The sequence below is a fragment of the Palaemon carinicauda genome, chromosome 15, assembly GCF_036898095.1.
Source record: "Palaemon carinicauda isolate YSFRI2023 chromosome 15, ASM3689809v2, whole genome shotgun sequence".
Lineage (NCBI taxonomy): Eukaryota > Metazoa > Arthropoda > Malacostraca > Decapoda > Palaemonidae > Palaemon > Palaemon carinicauda.
In genome coordinates, this window is record NC_090739.1 from 23,590,624 (window position 1) to 23,607,351 (window position 16,728).

General features: G+C 40.0%; 1 protein-coding gene across 4 annotated transcripts in view; it reads left to right on the plus strand.

Moving 5' to 3' along the window:
• Positions 1 to 16,728, plus strand: part of LOC137654525 (kinesin-like protein KIF3B) — a 99,712-nt gene that overhangs the window by 37,963 nt on the left and 45,021 nt on the right. For all 4 annotated transcript variants that reach the window (XR_011046648.1, XM_068388231.1, XM_068388233.1 and 1 more), the window contains exons 10-11: positions 3,879 to 4,085; positions 11,188 to 11,385. Coding sequence is in view for 3 of the 4 variants with exons in the window: in XM_068388231.1 (XP_068244332.1) it covers positions 3,879 to 4,085; positions 11,188 to 11,385 (405 nt within the window). In the remaining variant the exon portion in view is untranslated. The remainder of the gene's footprint in view (positions 1 to 3,878; positions 4,086 to 11,187; positions 11,386 to 16,728) is intronic.

Consider the following 16,728-nt stretch of genomic DNA (forward strand, 5'->3'; position numbering starts at 1 on the left):
ACAGAGAGGAGGCAAAGAGACAAGGACTGATTATCCAAGTTTCTCTCATGTTGGAGAAGGGGACCATAGAAAGAGTAAAGGACATATGTTAACCAGGCTTTTACAACCGCCTGTTCCTGGTACCCAAGAACTCGGGGGGATGGCGTCCAGTCCTGGACGTGAGTGCGCTGAACAAGTTTATCCAGAAGACGAAGTTCTCAATGGAGACTTCGAAATCAGTTCTTGCTGCAGTAAGGAAAGGCGACTAGATGGTCTCATTAGACCTCCAGGATGCCTATTCTCACATCCCAATACATCCGAGCTTCAGGCCTTACCTAAGATTCGTATTCAAGGGCGAAGTTTTCCAATTTCGAGCCCTACGTTTCGGCCTCAGCACAGCCCCACAAGTCTTTACGAAACTCATGCTAAACGTAGCAAAAATCCTCCACTCAAGGGGCATCAGAGCCTCCCTGTATCTTGACGATTGGCTTCTCAGAGCTCACACATACGATCACTGCCTGAAGGATCTCCAGACAACCATGAACCTTACAAAAGAACTGGGTCTCCTTGTCAACAAGGAAAATTCTCTCTTGATTCCATCACAAGAGATTCTTTATTTGGGAATGACGATTCGAAGTCAGATTTTTTGGGCTTTTCCATCTCCTTTAAGGATGGAGCAAGCCAGGTTGAAACTCCAATCTTATCTAAGGAAAAACATGTCTTCAGCGAGGAAGTGGATGAGTCTAGTAGGAACCCCCTCCTCCTCAGAACAATTTGTTCCCCTAGGAAGACTGAACCTTCGTCCTCTCCAATTCCATCTCAACCACCATTGGAACAAGGAGAAAGACCTGGAGACTATGAGTATTCCAATTACGGACTCCATCAAAGACTGCCTTCGGTGGTGGGACGAACCGAACAAGTTCCAAGGTGGTCTCGACCTAATTCAAAAGAACCCAGACCTTGTGTTATGTTCCGATGCCTCGGACTCAGGGTGGGGAGCAACTCTGAACGAGTTGGAAGTTTCGGGGCTGTGGTCAGAGACCCAGAAGGACTTTCATATCAATCACAAAGAATTGTTGGCAGTCCTATTGGCCCTCAAAAGTTTCGAAGGATCAGTCACCAACAAAGTGATTCAAGTCAATGCCGACAACACGACGGCATTGGCTTACATTGCCAAACGGGGGAACTCACTCGATTTCTCTGTATGAGACTGCAAAGAATCTCCTTTTGAGGGCAAAGGAGAGGAATGTGATCTTAATGACGAGGTTCATCCAAGGAGAGAAAAACGTAATGGCAGACAGCCTCAGCAGAAGAGGTCAGATCCTACTGACAAAGTGTACGCTCCCTCTTCAAGTTTGCAAGAGTCTGTGGCGACTTTGGGGTCGACCATGCATAGATCTCTTCGCAACATCAAAGACAAAGAGGTTAGAGGCGTATTGCTCTCCAGTACCGGATCTAGAAGCAGTCCACATAGAAGCGTTTCTGTTTGATTGGACCAATCTAGATCTGTACGCTATTCCACCATACAAGTTCCTGTACAAAGTGGTACAGAATTTTTGTAGCAACCAAAGGGACCAGGATGACCCTAGTGGTCCCCTTTTGGCCGTCAAGAGAATGGTTCACAGAGGTACTGGAATGGATGGTAGACACCCCAAGAAGCCTTCCATTAAGAGAAGATTTACTCAAATAACCCCACTTGGAAAGATTCCATCAAAATCTCCACGTTCTTCAGCTGACTGCCTTCAGACTATCGAAAGACTCGCTTAGAGCTAGAGGCTTTTCGAAGGAGGCAGCTCAAGCCATTGCAAGAGCAAGAAGAACTTCAGCTATCAAAGTTTATCAATCCAAGTGGGAGGTTTTTAGAGAGTGGTGTAGAGTCAACTCTCTTTCCTCATCCAGTACCTCTGTAGCCCAAATTGCGGACTTCTGCTCCACCTTCGAAGGAAGCGCAACTTCTCCTCCTCGACTATTAAAGGATACAGGAGTATGTTAGCGACTGTATTCAGGCACAGAAACCTGGACCTTTCTAACAATAAGGATCTGCAAGAACTCCTTAGGTCCTTTGATACTACAAAGCAACGACACCAAGATTCACCAGCCTGGAATCTGGATATTGTATTGAAGTTTCTTATGAGTGACAGATTTGAGCCCTTAGGTTCAGTTTCTATGAAAGACCTTACTATGAAAACTCTATTTTTGGGTAGTCTCGCAACAGCCAAAAGAGAGAGTGAAATACATGCGTTTAGCAAGAACGTTGGTTTTCGTGATGGTAAGGCTGTCTGTTCCTTACAATTAGGCTTTCTTGCCAAAAATTAACGCCCTTCTCAACCTTGGCCCAAAGCTTTTGAGATTCCGAATCTTTCGGATTTAGTTGGCGAGGAGTTGGAAAGAGTCCTATGCCCGGTAAGAGCTCTGAGATTCTACCTGGACAGAACAAAAGACTTACGAGGCAATTCGGAAGTTCTATGGTGCTCAGTCAAAAAGCCCACATTGCAGATGTCAAAAAATGCCATGTCATTTTTTATCAGGCTCTTGATTAAAGAAGCTCATGCACATTGTAATGAATCAGACCTTGGACTTCTAAAGGTTAAGACTCACGAAGTCAGAGCAGTAGCAACATCAGCAGCATTCAGACAGTATAGATCGTTGCAAAGCATAATGGACACAACCTTTTGGAGAAGCAAATCTGTGTTCGCTTCACATTATTTGAAAAGTGTTCAGACTCGTTACGAGGGCTGCTACACTCTGGGTCCATTCGTAGCAGCGAGTGCAGTAGTGGGTGAAGGATCCACCACTATGTTCCCATAATCCCAATAACCTTTTCTTCTCTTGGTACTTTTATTTGTTTTTATGGTTGTTAGTGGAGATTGTGTCAGTCTTCCACAATCATTGATTTTAGTCAGGTGGTCAATTTTGTTCCTTGAAGAGTGCCCGGAACTGGTTATTGGAGGAGGTTCTGTCATAATGAGGTATATACACTGGTTTGACAGTCCCTACGAGATCTTTAGCCCACTGGGAGGATCGCTGGATCTCATAAGGCTAGCAGACATAATGAGGCAGAGAATCATTGAAGTCCGCTTCCTTATCAGGTACGAACCCTTAAGTTTGTTTTGATTAACTTTTAAGCAGAATTCCAGATATACTAGCTGTCTCTAACCCTCCACCAGAGGTGTTAATCAGCTATATACATAACTACCGGGTAAGTCTTATGTTTAAAAATGGTATTTTCATTATAAAATAAATTTTTGCACATACTTATCCGGTAGTTATATATAATTAAAGTCCCACCCTCCTCCCCTCTAAGAGACTAGAGGCATGGAATATATGAGGGTTCCTGGAATAGTTCCTAGGTACCTCGCTAGGGCGCAGGGGTGGTACACCTGGCTATCCAATCAGCGATTGGCGCGAGTTTTGAATTTTCTGCCGTGACGTCAGGGACGTAAGCTATATATATAACTACCGGGTAAGTAGTATGTTCAAAAATTTATTTTATAACAAAAATACCATATTCAACTAGGAATAGAATGGTGTTGACGGATCCATTAATTGTGTAATTAAATGAAACTTGGTATTCTAAATAGCATGTACCCTTTTTATGATGCTTATCGAATTCTATATTTTTATCAGTCTAATGCATTCTCTAAAGAAGACAAACAGCAGTGGCATTTGCATTGGTATTCATTGTTGATCATAATGGTGTCATTTTTGTTTGCTACTTTTTGTACATTATATTTATTGTTGCTAACTTATTATCACCCGTAAGCTATTTTTACATTAGGAATTATAACAAATGAAATGTGGATGAATTATCTACAAATTTTAGGAGTACCTTCTGCAGTTTAAAGAAGGGGAATTTATTTCCTAATTGATTGATTGATTATTATTTTTCTAATTTGCAGGCACAACTTAGCCAGAGGGGAGTCAAGAAAAAGAAGAAAAAGAAAGTTAGTGAAGAGGGAGGAGAGGATGAGGAAGAGGAGGAAGAAGAAGAAGAAGAAGAAGCTGAAGCTGCAAAAGATGAAGATTCTGAGGCTTTATTGCAACAGGAGAAAGAATTAGAAATTGAGAAGAATAGAATACTAAATGACCAGCACATGATTGAAGAGGTATAGCTTTATTGAATATCTTCATTTTTCTGTCAGTTGATTTTTGTATGAAAAATTTTTCTGGTTGCGTGGAAATGCTCGTGTATATTGTTGTAGTTCAATGCTTATTTGATGTAAAGTGCTTAAACAAATCCAGTATTTCTTTTGTAATGCAGATGTTATCCAGTCTTTTACATTTTCTGTAATTTCAAACTTCAGTAACTTACTCTGAAAACTTTTAGTTTATATTGTTCTGTGTTTTCATACTTTATGATAAAAAATACTCGTTTTCATCCTAGTGAATAGTGTCAGTAGTTTACCGTACTTTTACATAATTCTGAACCTCATCATTTGTGAGAAAACTTGTTTGTTCCTACACAAGTATAACCTTCGTCCTTTAATAGGAGATCGATTCAAGCGCAGATGGAACTTGACTGTTAAAACTTATAACGAGGTGTTGGCAGTACGGTGGCGGGGAAGCGCCATCCCTTTGCCGTTACACTGAACAGTTACTTTGATTCCAGGTGCTGAATAACGCAGATGTGCTTTTGATTTCAATTCAAACTTGGCTTTTAGAGTTTTATTTCTTTAACTCTTGGACAAGTCTCAAGGCTGAGAGATTTGCTTGTTTCCCCCAGCAAAACAGGTGAGCCTCTTCCTTGGGAGGAGTCTCTTAAAGTTTCAGATCCCTAAGGTTATAGGGTTTTCCCTCCAATGAAAGGCTAGCCCTAGCACCTAATCCCTCGAAGGGGAATAAAACCTGAGGTTGGCTAATTTCTGCCCTTGACTCAAACTAACCTGATTGTTCAACACTCTACGAGTTTGACAAAGGAGACTACAGTGGAACCTCTATATACGATCTTAATTCGTTCCAGAACCTGCTTCATATGTTAAAACAATCTTATGTTGGAGCAAATATTCTCATAAGAATAAACTGTAATTTGTATAATTCGTTCTACAGCCCAAAAACCTATGATAACTCCTTAAATTACTACACATAATTACAAATAACAATAATACAATTGCATTATGTAAGATAGATGTAAAAAAGAAGAATTATAAAGAGATAGTAAATAAAAAAAGGTTTTCATAGTCACTTTACCTCAAAGACAGGCCAGCGCAGGTGTAGGATTTGCTACACAGGAAGAGACGGACGGTTGGCGAGGAGGTAGAGATGGTGACTGCGATAACGTACCGTAACTTACTCTAACTTACACTACGTGAACTTTAACCTAATTTAGCTTATTTTTATTTATTATTTTATTTTTATAATTTATATTTTTTTACATTTTTATTCTTTTTTATTTTAAATTTTCATCACTTAGATACAACACTTCTTTGTTATAAAAGGACACTGAGAGAGAGAGAGAGAGAGAGAGAGAGAGAGAGAGATGATGTTTATTGTCGAACATGTGAGCATGCTATAAAACAAGCTGAATAAGTGAATCCTTAAAATAAGTTTTAAAAAGTTATCGTTAATATCTCTCAGAGAGAGATATTAACGATAACTTTTTAAAACTTGTTTTAAGGATTCACTTATTCAGCTTGTTTTATAGCATGCTCACATGTTCGACAATAAACATCATCTCTCTCTCTCTCTCTCTCTCTCTCTCTCTCTCTCTCTCTCTCTCTCTCTCTCTCTCTCTCTCTCTCTCTCTCTCTCTCTCATTTAAAGACCTGATAAACTCACCAGATTTGCCTGCCTTCAAATAGGATTCTACACACGCACACACACACATAGAGAGAGAGAGAGAGAACTTTATAAAACCTATTTTAAGGATTCACTTATTCAGCTTGTTTTATTGCATGCTTGACGACAAACATCATCTCTCTCTCTCTCTCTCTCTCTCTCTCTCTCTCTCTCTCTCTCTCTCTCTCTCTCTCTCTCTCTCTCTCTCTCTCAATCTTAGTTTTCTCTGCTTCACTTTGATCCCCTTCGATGGTTTGACTGCTTTAATGGCTTCCTTCTGCTTGATGATCATCGAGATCGTAGACCTATTCCGGCCATATTGTTTAGCTAGATCACTCACATGCACACTGCGCTCATGTTTTTCTATAATTTCTTGCTTCAGTTGTAATGAAAGCATTGCCTTCTTCCTTTTCTCACCACTACTAATACCTGTACCGAAGCTAAGCTTGTTAGGGCCCATGATTATACGTAAAATGAAAAATGAAACGTGAGAAAAGGAAGATAATAAGCACTGTTAATAACAGACCGAACAGAGGACAACCACACGATGTGCACGAGAACAGAGAACTGACCAACTTGACGCTCAATTGCGTTCCTCCAACGTGCTGCCGTCTACCGGCGTATACAAGATCTACGTCGGATGTTAGAGCATGACTTCGGGTGTCGAGACGAAAATTTGATCGAATTTTACTTCGGATGTTGGAACAATCGTATGTAAAGGCAATCGTATGTAGAGGTCTCACTGTATATTGGGAGGAACAAGTTCTCTTTTCTGAAAGATAGCCCATATTCCTCCTTTGTATGATGAGCGCGCTTGCTCTCGCAGATTTTGGGAGCGGCACGGGCCCATCCATGCTAATGGGTGCACTCATGAGCAATATGTCTCCAAGCGGGCAAGATTTTTGGATTCTGAATCATTATGTACTGATAAATGCACTGCTTCTCGCTCGCAACCTTCTGCGAATAGATTGGAAAACCCTTCCTTGCCAGACCTTGTCTGTGCTCAGCTTGCTTTAGATCTTTAAATCACACCTCATCATATTTAAGTGTTCTCTACCGAGGTGTGCGATCTCTTGATTGAGAACTCTCTACTGTTTGCATTCACCCTTATAGAAAACTGCATTCATCAGGTAAGATGTCACTTTTGCTTTTACTGATTCAGTTGGACGGCTGCTGTAAGGAGCAGGTACAATTGGGACCAAGTCTGAATCTTCCTTTTTACAGGTGTGGTAGGTAGTTAGGAAGGTCAACAGGCTTTGCAAAGCCCCCAGATCTCGGATTAAGGGCAAGAAGGTGGCTATAATTCGATTATTTTGTGCTCCCCATGGTTAGAGGCAACGACTATAACTCCCTTGGTCCGAGCTAGCCAAGGAGACATTCATCAAGGTCATTATGCAGATTTGGCTAGTAAAGATTCCCTAAGGGCAGGCCGGTCTTACAAGATCCTGCCACCATCATTTTCAAGGCATAATCTTTATTGCATAACACAAGATTCTCCTAATTGATGTTAGCTGAAAGACTCACAGCTCAGCACATTACTTTACAGCTTTGGAGGACTGGAATGTGGAGTCTAAAGTAATGTTGATCCTTCAGGTGGCATCCTGGTTAGACCATTGGTCAAGTACAGTGAAATATTTAGTCTTGAGGGAAGACCTTTCGGACCTTTGTCTGTCTGGAGCAAAATCAGTAGAATCTTTAGTTCACCAGGCGGCCAACTTTATTCTGAAGAAGCAAGGCGTGGTAGCCTAAAGTTCCCAAGGCAAATGGTTTTGAGAGTTGTACTGAACCTAAGAAACTCCACTCTCAAAGAATCTACCCTGTTTTCCTTGTAGCAGGTAGAGCTGACAACTGAAAAGTGAAGGTAGCCCAATCGAAATTTGTCTCTCCTGAGCGGTATCATTTAGAAGGCTACAATCTTCCTCCTTGAACAACTGTTCCAGGTCATTGCCCCTTCTAGACAATCTTTGGGATCAGCCCTTAGACCGGTGTCAAATAGGAGTGATCTCTGAGCTGCACCATCGACATCGTGGAATCCTATGGATTCTGGTTTGCAATTTTGCCAGCGAATGGCTTGGAGCCACAATCATAGAGGCCCTTATTCACGCTAGGGCTGGCAATTCCTCCATTCAGCCACCACCAGTGGATGGTGGACATTCTTCGGTTCGGTCACTGGCTCTCCCCCTCCTCTCATTCCCGCTCCGAGGACATAGTGTTTCTTTCACCTAGGAACGGAAAAAGACCTTGCTCTGCGTTTAGAGATGCATACAATTTTGGTAAAAGTTGTTCTTGAAGAAGTTCATGATGAGTCTCTAGGCATCATCAGCCATCTGTGTTTGATTAAGAAGGCATCAAGTGTTGGAGACCCATAATAGGCATCTCAGCCCTGAATGAGTTCATCCACCAAACTTGTTTCAGGATGGAGATGCCCAGCATGATCGGACATGCAGTAAGGAAGAACAATTTTATGATCTCATTTGATTTAGGGATGCATTCATACAAATCCCTGTGAATCGTTCTTCAAAAATGTATATATGTACGTTTTGTACTTGGGAGTAAAATCTTTCATTTCAAAGTTCTTTGCTTCGGGTGTCCACGGCCCCGACAAGTATTCACTCAAGTGTTTGTTGGTGTCATTATGTGCTCATGCTAATGGAATTTGCCTGATCCAGTATCTAGATGACCAGCTGTTACTGGCAGACTCAGTCCAAAGTTGCTCATCATTGGGTACAGTCTTATCTCGTTTTGTCATGATCTGGTGATTGTGACAAATCTAGGGAAGTCCCTGCTCTCATCCAAGCAAAAAATTATATACCTGGTTATGGACATAGAACCTGGTAACAGGGAAAGTTTATCCGTCCTAGAACAGAATGACCTAATTTTAGAACGTATCTCTTCCTTTCCTTCATCAGGCACAGTTATCTACACAACAATGGCAACAACTTCTAGGTTACTTGACATCATTAGAGAAACTTGTGCCTCATGGTCACCTCCATCTACTGTCATTGCAATGGTGTCTAAAGAGACACTGGTCACAAGCCACATAATCTTCTTGGGTCCTAGTACTGATTGAGCACAGCACTGAACTTGACTGACTTTGATGGCTAGGTGAGGAAAACCTGTTTCAAGGTCTCCGGGTCTTTTTACAGACGCGTTAAAGAGAGGGTGGAGTCCCATCTGGCATGAAGACAGTGGTCACACAAGGACAAATTTCATATGAGTGTTATGGAGTTGGAGGCAGCTTTTCTATTTTCAGCATTTTCACCCCCTTCTGGTCGGTCACTCGGTTACACTGATGAACGACAATGCAACCATTGTGGCATTTTTCAACAAGAAAGGCGGCACAGTATCACAAATTTTTCGTCAAAAAGATGAGGTGGTGCATAAATGAACTGGGTTGAGAGGACTACTGCATTTTGGATTAAATGCAGTAGTCCTCTCAACCCAGTTCATTCTTGGCAAGAGGAATATAATAGCAGACATTTTAAAATAGGTGGGTCATATAATAGGTTAGAAAGGTCTTTACATCCCCAAGTAACGCCAAAGCTCCTGACTTTGAGAGGTTCCCGAAAATAGACATGTTCGCTACAAGCCTCAACAAAAAGCTGCCAATCTACTGCTCACCAATACCAGATCCAGCAGCAGCTCTTGAGGTTGCGTTCCATCATCCATGGGACGGCCTCAATGGCTATGCTTATCCTTCCTTTTACCCTCTCTGAAGAGGTGTTTTCATCTCAAAACCTAAAATTAACTTAGTAGCTCCAAAATGGCCTCGAGCAGAATGGTACCCGGACCATCTTCATCTCCTGTACTAGTGAAGGTTCCGAGGGAACTTCCCCATGGCACAACCTGCTTCATCAGTCCCACCTGTGGAGGTTCCACAACTCTGTGGAATCCTTATCACTTTGCGGGTGCAGGTTATCCAGTACCTCTTCTAAGAGAGAGGGTTTTCGAGGATGACAGCTGGAGACATGTGATGCCTCAGAAAATCCTCCACTGACATGTATGAAATAAAGTGGGCCATCTTTTGTGGTTGGTGCTGTCTAAGGAATACTTTTCCTCTTGGAGCCTCTATTCCACTAGTGCCAGACTTAGCTTACCAACGAAAGGAAAGAAGCTTCTCAGTCTCAGCAGTAAAAGGGTATCATTCAGCCTTAAGCCACGTACTGAAACTGAGAAGAGTGGATACAGTATTTCCTTGTTGTGGGAATTATCTGTACTTGTCAGGAATATGGAATAGACCTGTCCTTCCTGTGAAATTCGACCTCCAGCTTGGAATGTAACCTAAACATTACGGTCTTTAAAGAGAGCCTCTTACGAACTGTTCAGGCAAGCTTCATTTAGGGAACTTACCCTGAAAACAGTGTTTCTGTTTGCTTTGGCTTTGACAAAACAATTGGGGAATTACATGTACTTTTGTAGCTGTTCTCTTGTTCTTAGCACTGGAGGCAGGTCTTTTTATATTTTGTTCCTGGATTCTAGATTTTCATCTTTTACGGTATCTTTTCTTAGGGAAGTAATCAAACTGACAATCTGAATAAATTCCTCAAGTGTTCCCTAATGCCTCTAAGATGCTACCTTCAAAGAACCCAAGCTACCAGACCCAGGTTACAGAACCTGTTTGTAACCACTGGAAAAGTAAAAAAAAAAAAAAAAAAAAATTAGTCACCACAACATAATTCTTAAGTTGGTTCCTTTTTTTTTCTTCATCCCCTCTCCACATGTATATTGTTGAAATCCTATGTATCTGGATGGAAGTAAATAGAGGTAAGCCTCCTCTTTAGCTAGCAACTTTTCTATTGATATTAAATATAAGTGTTAATTCCACCATTCTTCTTACAATGGGTTGATGTATGTTCAGGCAAACCCATCAAATTGTTTATGCCATACTAACTTACCTGTTTAAGAAATGAGATATTTTTTGCAATAGACTTGGTTGCTCGAACCATGAACCTGATGGTACTTTTAACCCTGGTTTGCGAGGTGTCTAGGATGCTACTTTCTGCATTTTATCGGGTCCAAGATTATTGATCCCTGGATTTTAGCCAGCCAGTTTGGTAAGGACCTCCTCCAACCTAAGAATGAATCTAGTATAAGACAAAGGTTTGAATTTGTGTAGGAACAAATAATAAATTTTTAAAGTAATTTATGTTTTTTGTAACTATACAAACCCGATTTATTTAACTCAATTTCTTGCCATTACCTCCATGCAAAGGGACAGGGTTTCCCTGCCACAGTCCGGTAATTACTGGCTACTGGTGACACCCTGTTAAAAGTTTCAACTGCCAAGTTGCAGCTGCTCTTGAATCAATCTCCTGTTAAAGACCTCAGGTTTTCATAGCTCTGTAAAATACAAATCTCTCTTCAAATTTGTGAATGCTTAGTAAACAGTGTGGTTATATTTACTTTTATAATGTTGGTTTTCTATTCCTGTAGGAGAAAGACCGTTACTTAACTGAAATCAAGCATAAGGAAGCTGAAATGGTGGCTGCTAAAGATGCTCAGGAGAAGCTACTTAATCGTATCAAGACCATGGAATCCAAGCTTCTCTGTGGTGGGAAGAACATTATTGACCATACAAATGAGCAGCAAAGAGCACTTCAACAGAGAAAACATGAGATTTTAGAACAGAAGGTATGTTTTATAATTATTTTTTTTTATAGGAAACATGATTTGTTCCTACATGAATAGAAACTATAGTCCTTTAATAGAAGTATGATTTCAGCCAAGCTGAAGACTGCCGTGGTAGTTGCTGGTGAGTGGAGTGTAGGCTCGGCCACACAACAGTCAACAGAGCAGTCACTTTGATTTCGGTTGCAGCGCATTACAAACATACTTCTCTGGGGCCTCATAAACAGACTGCTTTTATTTCTTTTGCTTTTTCTTGATGATTGTGAGTTAATAAAATGGGGACTCCACAGGTGGACATTAGGGTTTGGTCTGGTAAACCTGACTGTAACTGTAGAAGGTTTATTAGCAACCTCTCCGTAGATCCGCATCATCTTAGTACTTTTTGCAAGGGTTCATGATTGTTCGCCGAAGCGGCCACAACTTACAGTGGGTATAGTTTGTTTGGCAAGAAAAAGAGTAAGGGGGATTCTTTGGCTTTGGACTCTTCAGTTCATTCTTCTCTCCTTTCTCTTCTTGACCTTTGGGTTCCTCCAGGGCTGGGTCCTCCGGAGAAATTCAGGAGGAAGGGGACATGGGTTTGTGGTAGGGGCCTGGTTCGGGGAAAGTAATACTCATCTGCTTCTCCCTCGAAGTTTGCCCTCTCTTGTACCGACCGAAAACGTGTGTGAGGATTTAGACCTGCTGAGGTTGTGGCTTTTACTGTAAATCAATGGTGTATCATCTGCAGAGAAGTTTCTAAAGATGTAGGATGATGCCAGAACCTCTAAAGCTTCCCTTGCTATGCCCTCCTCATCTAATCACTAACCTGCAGGGGAGTCATTAGAGGTGAATACCATCTATGAGTCCTCGCTTGCTGCTGGGGAAAATCCTGTGTCCTCTCCTGCTGCAGTATTGTCCTTGCTGGCCCCAAAATCCTCAGTAACTCTGAAGCCTGTAACGGGGAAAAGAATTGTACGTGCCCTTCCTCCCCCCAGTACTTTTATATCTTCGACATCTCCATTGACTGCTGAACCATCGAATATGACCCTTTCTATACTTAAGAAGCAGTAGTCATCTACATAGAAGACCATGCGACCAAAGTTTCAGGTCCCCTTGATGGATCTTTCCTTAGGTACGTGTGAAAGAGGCTGAACACTAACTCAGCCAAGAAAGGTTGATCGGTAAGTGGTAGAGGTGTTTATATGTCTAATAGCAGTGGAAGGTGTCGTGCAGGACCAAGCACGCTCACCATTGGTCAGGGTGTAGGGGCCTTCTCTCTTCCTCCTCTTTCATCTGAGAGCACTAGAGGTACATCAAGATCACCTCCGAGAAAGAGACAGCCAAGCTGAAGGTTAGTCATAGTGGAGTGTACCATCCACTACTTCTTCATTCAGGCAATTAGTTTGAGTGTGAACTACTGTAATGACAGAAGACCTCATCACAGACCTTCGTGTCACCCGTCTCTGGCTGACCAGTCTCACTGTGATTTCTTTTTAGTCGGCTATCGATCAGTGTTAGCATTCTCATAATCGAAATATCAAGTAACGATACAAAATATTTCATGGGTCTGTATCTTTTGTTGTGAGTATTACATAGCGTAAAGTTGACTCTACAACGCGAGTTTTATTTTCTTTATTTTATCTTTGATAGTCGATATATATTTATCTAATGAATGTACACTAATAGGGCAAATATTTTCGTTTACATTATAAAAGTAAAATAAGTTAGGTTAGTATTTTTTCTTGCAAGAATAACAGAGAATGGTTTCACATATTTCGCAAGTCATTCTTTGTAGAGTCCATATCACAGCGCACACATCTGGTGACTTCATATTTCTGATGGAACGTTAGTGGCAAATCAAGTGATTTCCTATCGATTCCTTACCCAAGTAATCTTATCATTTCCATCATCGAAACATCGAATAACAATGCCAACTATTTCAGTGATTTGTATTAGTTGTTACGAGTAACCTACAATACTGTTTACCGTAAATTTAAGAATACAGTGAACCCTTGTTTATCGTGGTAGATAGGTTCCAAACCCGGCCGCGATAGCTAAAAATCCGCGAAGTAGGGACACCATATTTACGTATTTATTTAACAGGTATATTCAGACTTTTAAAACCTTCCCTTTACGTAGTACTGTTAACAAAGTACCCTTTAATGTACAGAACACTTAATACATGTACTACAGTACCCTAAACTAAAACAGGCACAAATATTAAAGGCGATTTTATATCATGCGTTTCCTAAACACGCCAAAAAGCACGAATAAAAAATGACAACCAATGTTTTGTTTACGTTTATCTCTGATCATAACAAAGAAACAGACGCATTTACACATCTGTGTATAGGTTAGTTTTTGCATCGACAGCAATCTTACCAAGTATTGATTATATGTTGACTTTGTTATTACCAATGTTCTACTTAATTTTCCTTAGAACTTCCAAATAAATGAAATGAATGCCATTTATATAATGTTTTTCTTTATGACGCCGCCTGAAACGGAAACCTTCCATTTGTTTACACTCCATCTTCGATCATAATAAACAAACGAACGCATTAAACACACATGCTCAAAGTGATAACTAATGATATAACAAACATTTAGTAAACATCATGTTATTACAAATATTTTACTTATCGTATCCATATAAATTCCTAAATTCGTAGCAAAGCTGGAAACCCTTTTTTTTTCCTTATGCGTTTAATCCACAAAAGCAAACTGCCGCTAATGACAGAATGATAATTTACAATCATTTTAAACTGTTACGAAAGATAATTGTTCTTTCCATATCCAAAATACTTTTCCTAACTTCAGTTATAAGTCAACTTGTACCCACCTCACCATATACAAAAAAAGGTAAAAGAAGAAGAAAGTACTAGGCCATTTTTAAAGTCATCGAAAAATTAAGTTACCGCTATTACGTTCGATGTGACAGAGAGAGAGAGAGAGAGAGAGAGAGAGAGAGAGAGAGAGAGAGAGAGAGAATGGCTTTAAATGTACTAAATAATAAATATGATAGGTTATAACACATTGGTGCTTATGTAATATTAACTGTATAGATGGTTTGAATAATTTAAGAAATGGTGTAAACAATTCTTTGTTAATGTATTCGTACCGCGCATATTCTTGAGACATCAGCTGATGGGATCACAGCCAAAAGTAAAACAAAAAGAAGTAAAAAATACTCGATTTTTAAAACACACCCGAAATTTAAAAACATAAGTACATGTTTTATTATAGCGTAATTGACTATTTAAAGAGTAAAAGTTTTCTGGAATAGAATGGTGTTTCCTAAAAAATAGTAGTTTGCTGACAAAATCGGATACCGTATTTTAAGCTATGATTTAAATGGATGTATAGACGGTATAATTTTTTCGTTTTGTATTTAACTGGCACTTTAAGAAAACCGATTTTGGTTTCTTCATATTTGTAATTATTGTATAACACGAGAGAGAGAGAGAGAGAGAGAGAGAGAGAGAGAGAGAGAGAGAGAGAGAGAGAGAGAGAGAGAGAGAGAGAGAATCAGCTGTTGTAATCAAATGCCGTGTTTTTGTTTCCTGTACCTCCTGAAGCGAGGAATTGATCGCCACAACTAACAATATTCATGTTTATTTCATTCGTAAACTCTATTTCTTACGGAGAGAGAGAGAGAGAGAGAGAGAGAGAGAGAGAGAGAGAGAGAGAGAGAGAGAGAGAGAGTGTGTGTGTGTATATCAGCTGTTGTAATCAAATGCTGTGTTTTTGTTTCCTGTACCCCCTGAAGCGAGGAATTGATCGCCACAACTAACAATATTCCTGTTTATTTCATTCGTAAACTCAAGTTGCCATATGTGAACTAAGGTTTTATTTCTTACGAGAGAGAGAGAGAGAGAGAGAGAGAGAGAGAGAGAGAGAGAGAGAGAGAGAGAGAGAGAGAGAGAGAGAGAGAGAGAGAGAGAGAGTGTGTGTGTGTGTGTGTGTGTGTTGTTTTAAATGTAATAAACAAAAAAATATGATAGGTTATAACACATTGGTGCTTATGTAATATCAACTGTATAGATGGTTTGAATGAGTTAAAAAATGGTATAAACAATACTTCGTACGCGCATATTCTTGAGACCGGTAGCAAAACGTCAGCTGATCTGATCACAGCCAAAAGTAAAACAAAAAGAAGTCAACAATACTCGATTTTTAAAAAACACCCGAAATTTAAAAACAAAAGTACACGCTTTCTTAATGTGCAATTAACTATTTAAAGAGTAGCAATTTTCTAGAATAAAATGATGTTTCCCCCAAAAATAGTGGTTTGCTGATGAAATCGGATGCCATATTTGATGAAAAAAGTCCGCGAAGTCGTGAATCCGCGATGGTCGAACCGCGAAGTAGCGAGGGCTCACTGTACCTATATAAGTGCTATATGTCTGGTGACGTCATATTTCTAGCGGAAGTAGAGTGCCGAATCAAGTGATTTCCTTTCGATACTTTATCGATTAATATTAGTATTCTCATTGAAACAATACCAAGTATTTTTAATAATGTTTAAAGAAAAATCCTGTACAGAGATAGTGAGAGTGTATGTGAGTGAGTGAGTGACAAGGATTTTGGATGTCTCAGACTTTTTGGTCCATCCGCGGAGACTCCATTTGCTCTTTGTTAGAGCGATTTAGTTTAAGCATCATTTAGAGATTCTTATGCTCTTGTCTAACTTATTCTTGAACTCGTTTACCGTGTTACTGTTTACTACATCCGGTGGAAGTCTATTCCAAGTTTTTTCTATTTTGTATGTAAAGAAATTGCCACATTGAGTGGTATTGTATCTTTTCAATTCCAGTTTGTATCTGTTACCTCTGGACTGATTTGTGCTAAGCGTGAATATATTGTTGTAATCTACATTTGTTATTCCTTTAAGAATTTTGAATACCTCTATTAACTTTCCCCTTAGTCATCGACTTCGTAGATTAAATAAGTTCAAACGTTCCATCCTCTGTCTATATTCAAATGGCCTTAAGTGTTGGAACTAGTTTGGTAACCCTAGCTTGTACTGCTTCCAGTTTATCTATATCCTTCTGAGTACTTGGAGCCCAGAATTGGCCACCGTATTATAGATGGGGTCTTACTAGTGTTGTGTACAGCTGTGGTACAATGTCTTTGTTTCTGTATTTGAATTGTCTCTTTATGTAGCCTATTAGTTTCTGTGCTTTCTTTTCAGCTTTTATGCTCTGTTTTGTGAACTTTGAATCCTTGCTGATAATGATAGCAAGATCTTCTTCCTGGTTCACACTTTCTATTTCATTACCCAGTAGATAGTGGGTTATTATAACCTATGTGCATGACTTTACATTTTCCACAGTTGAAAGGCATTTGCCATTTTCTGGACTATTC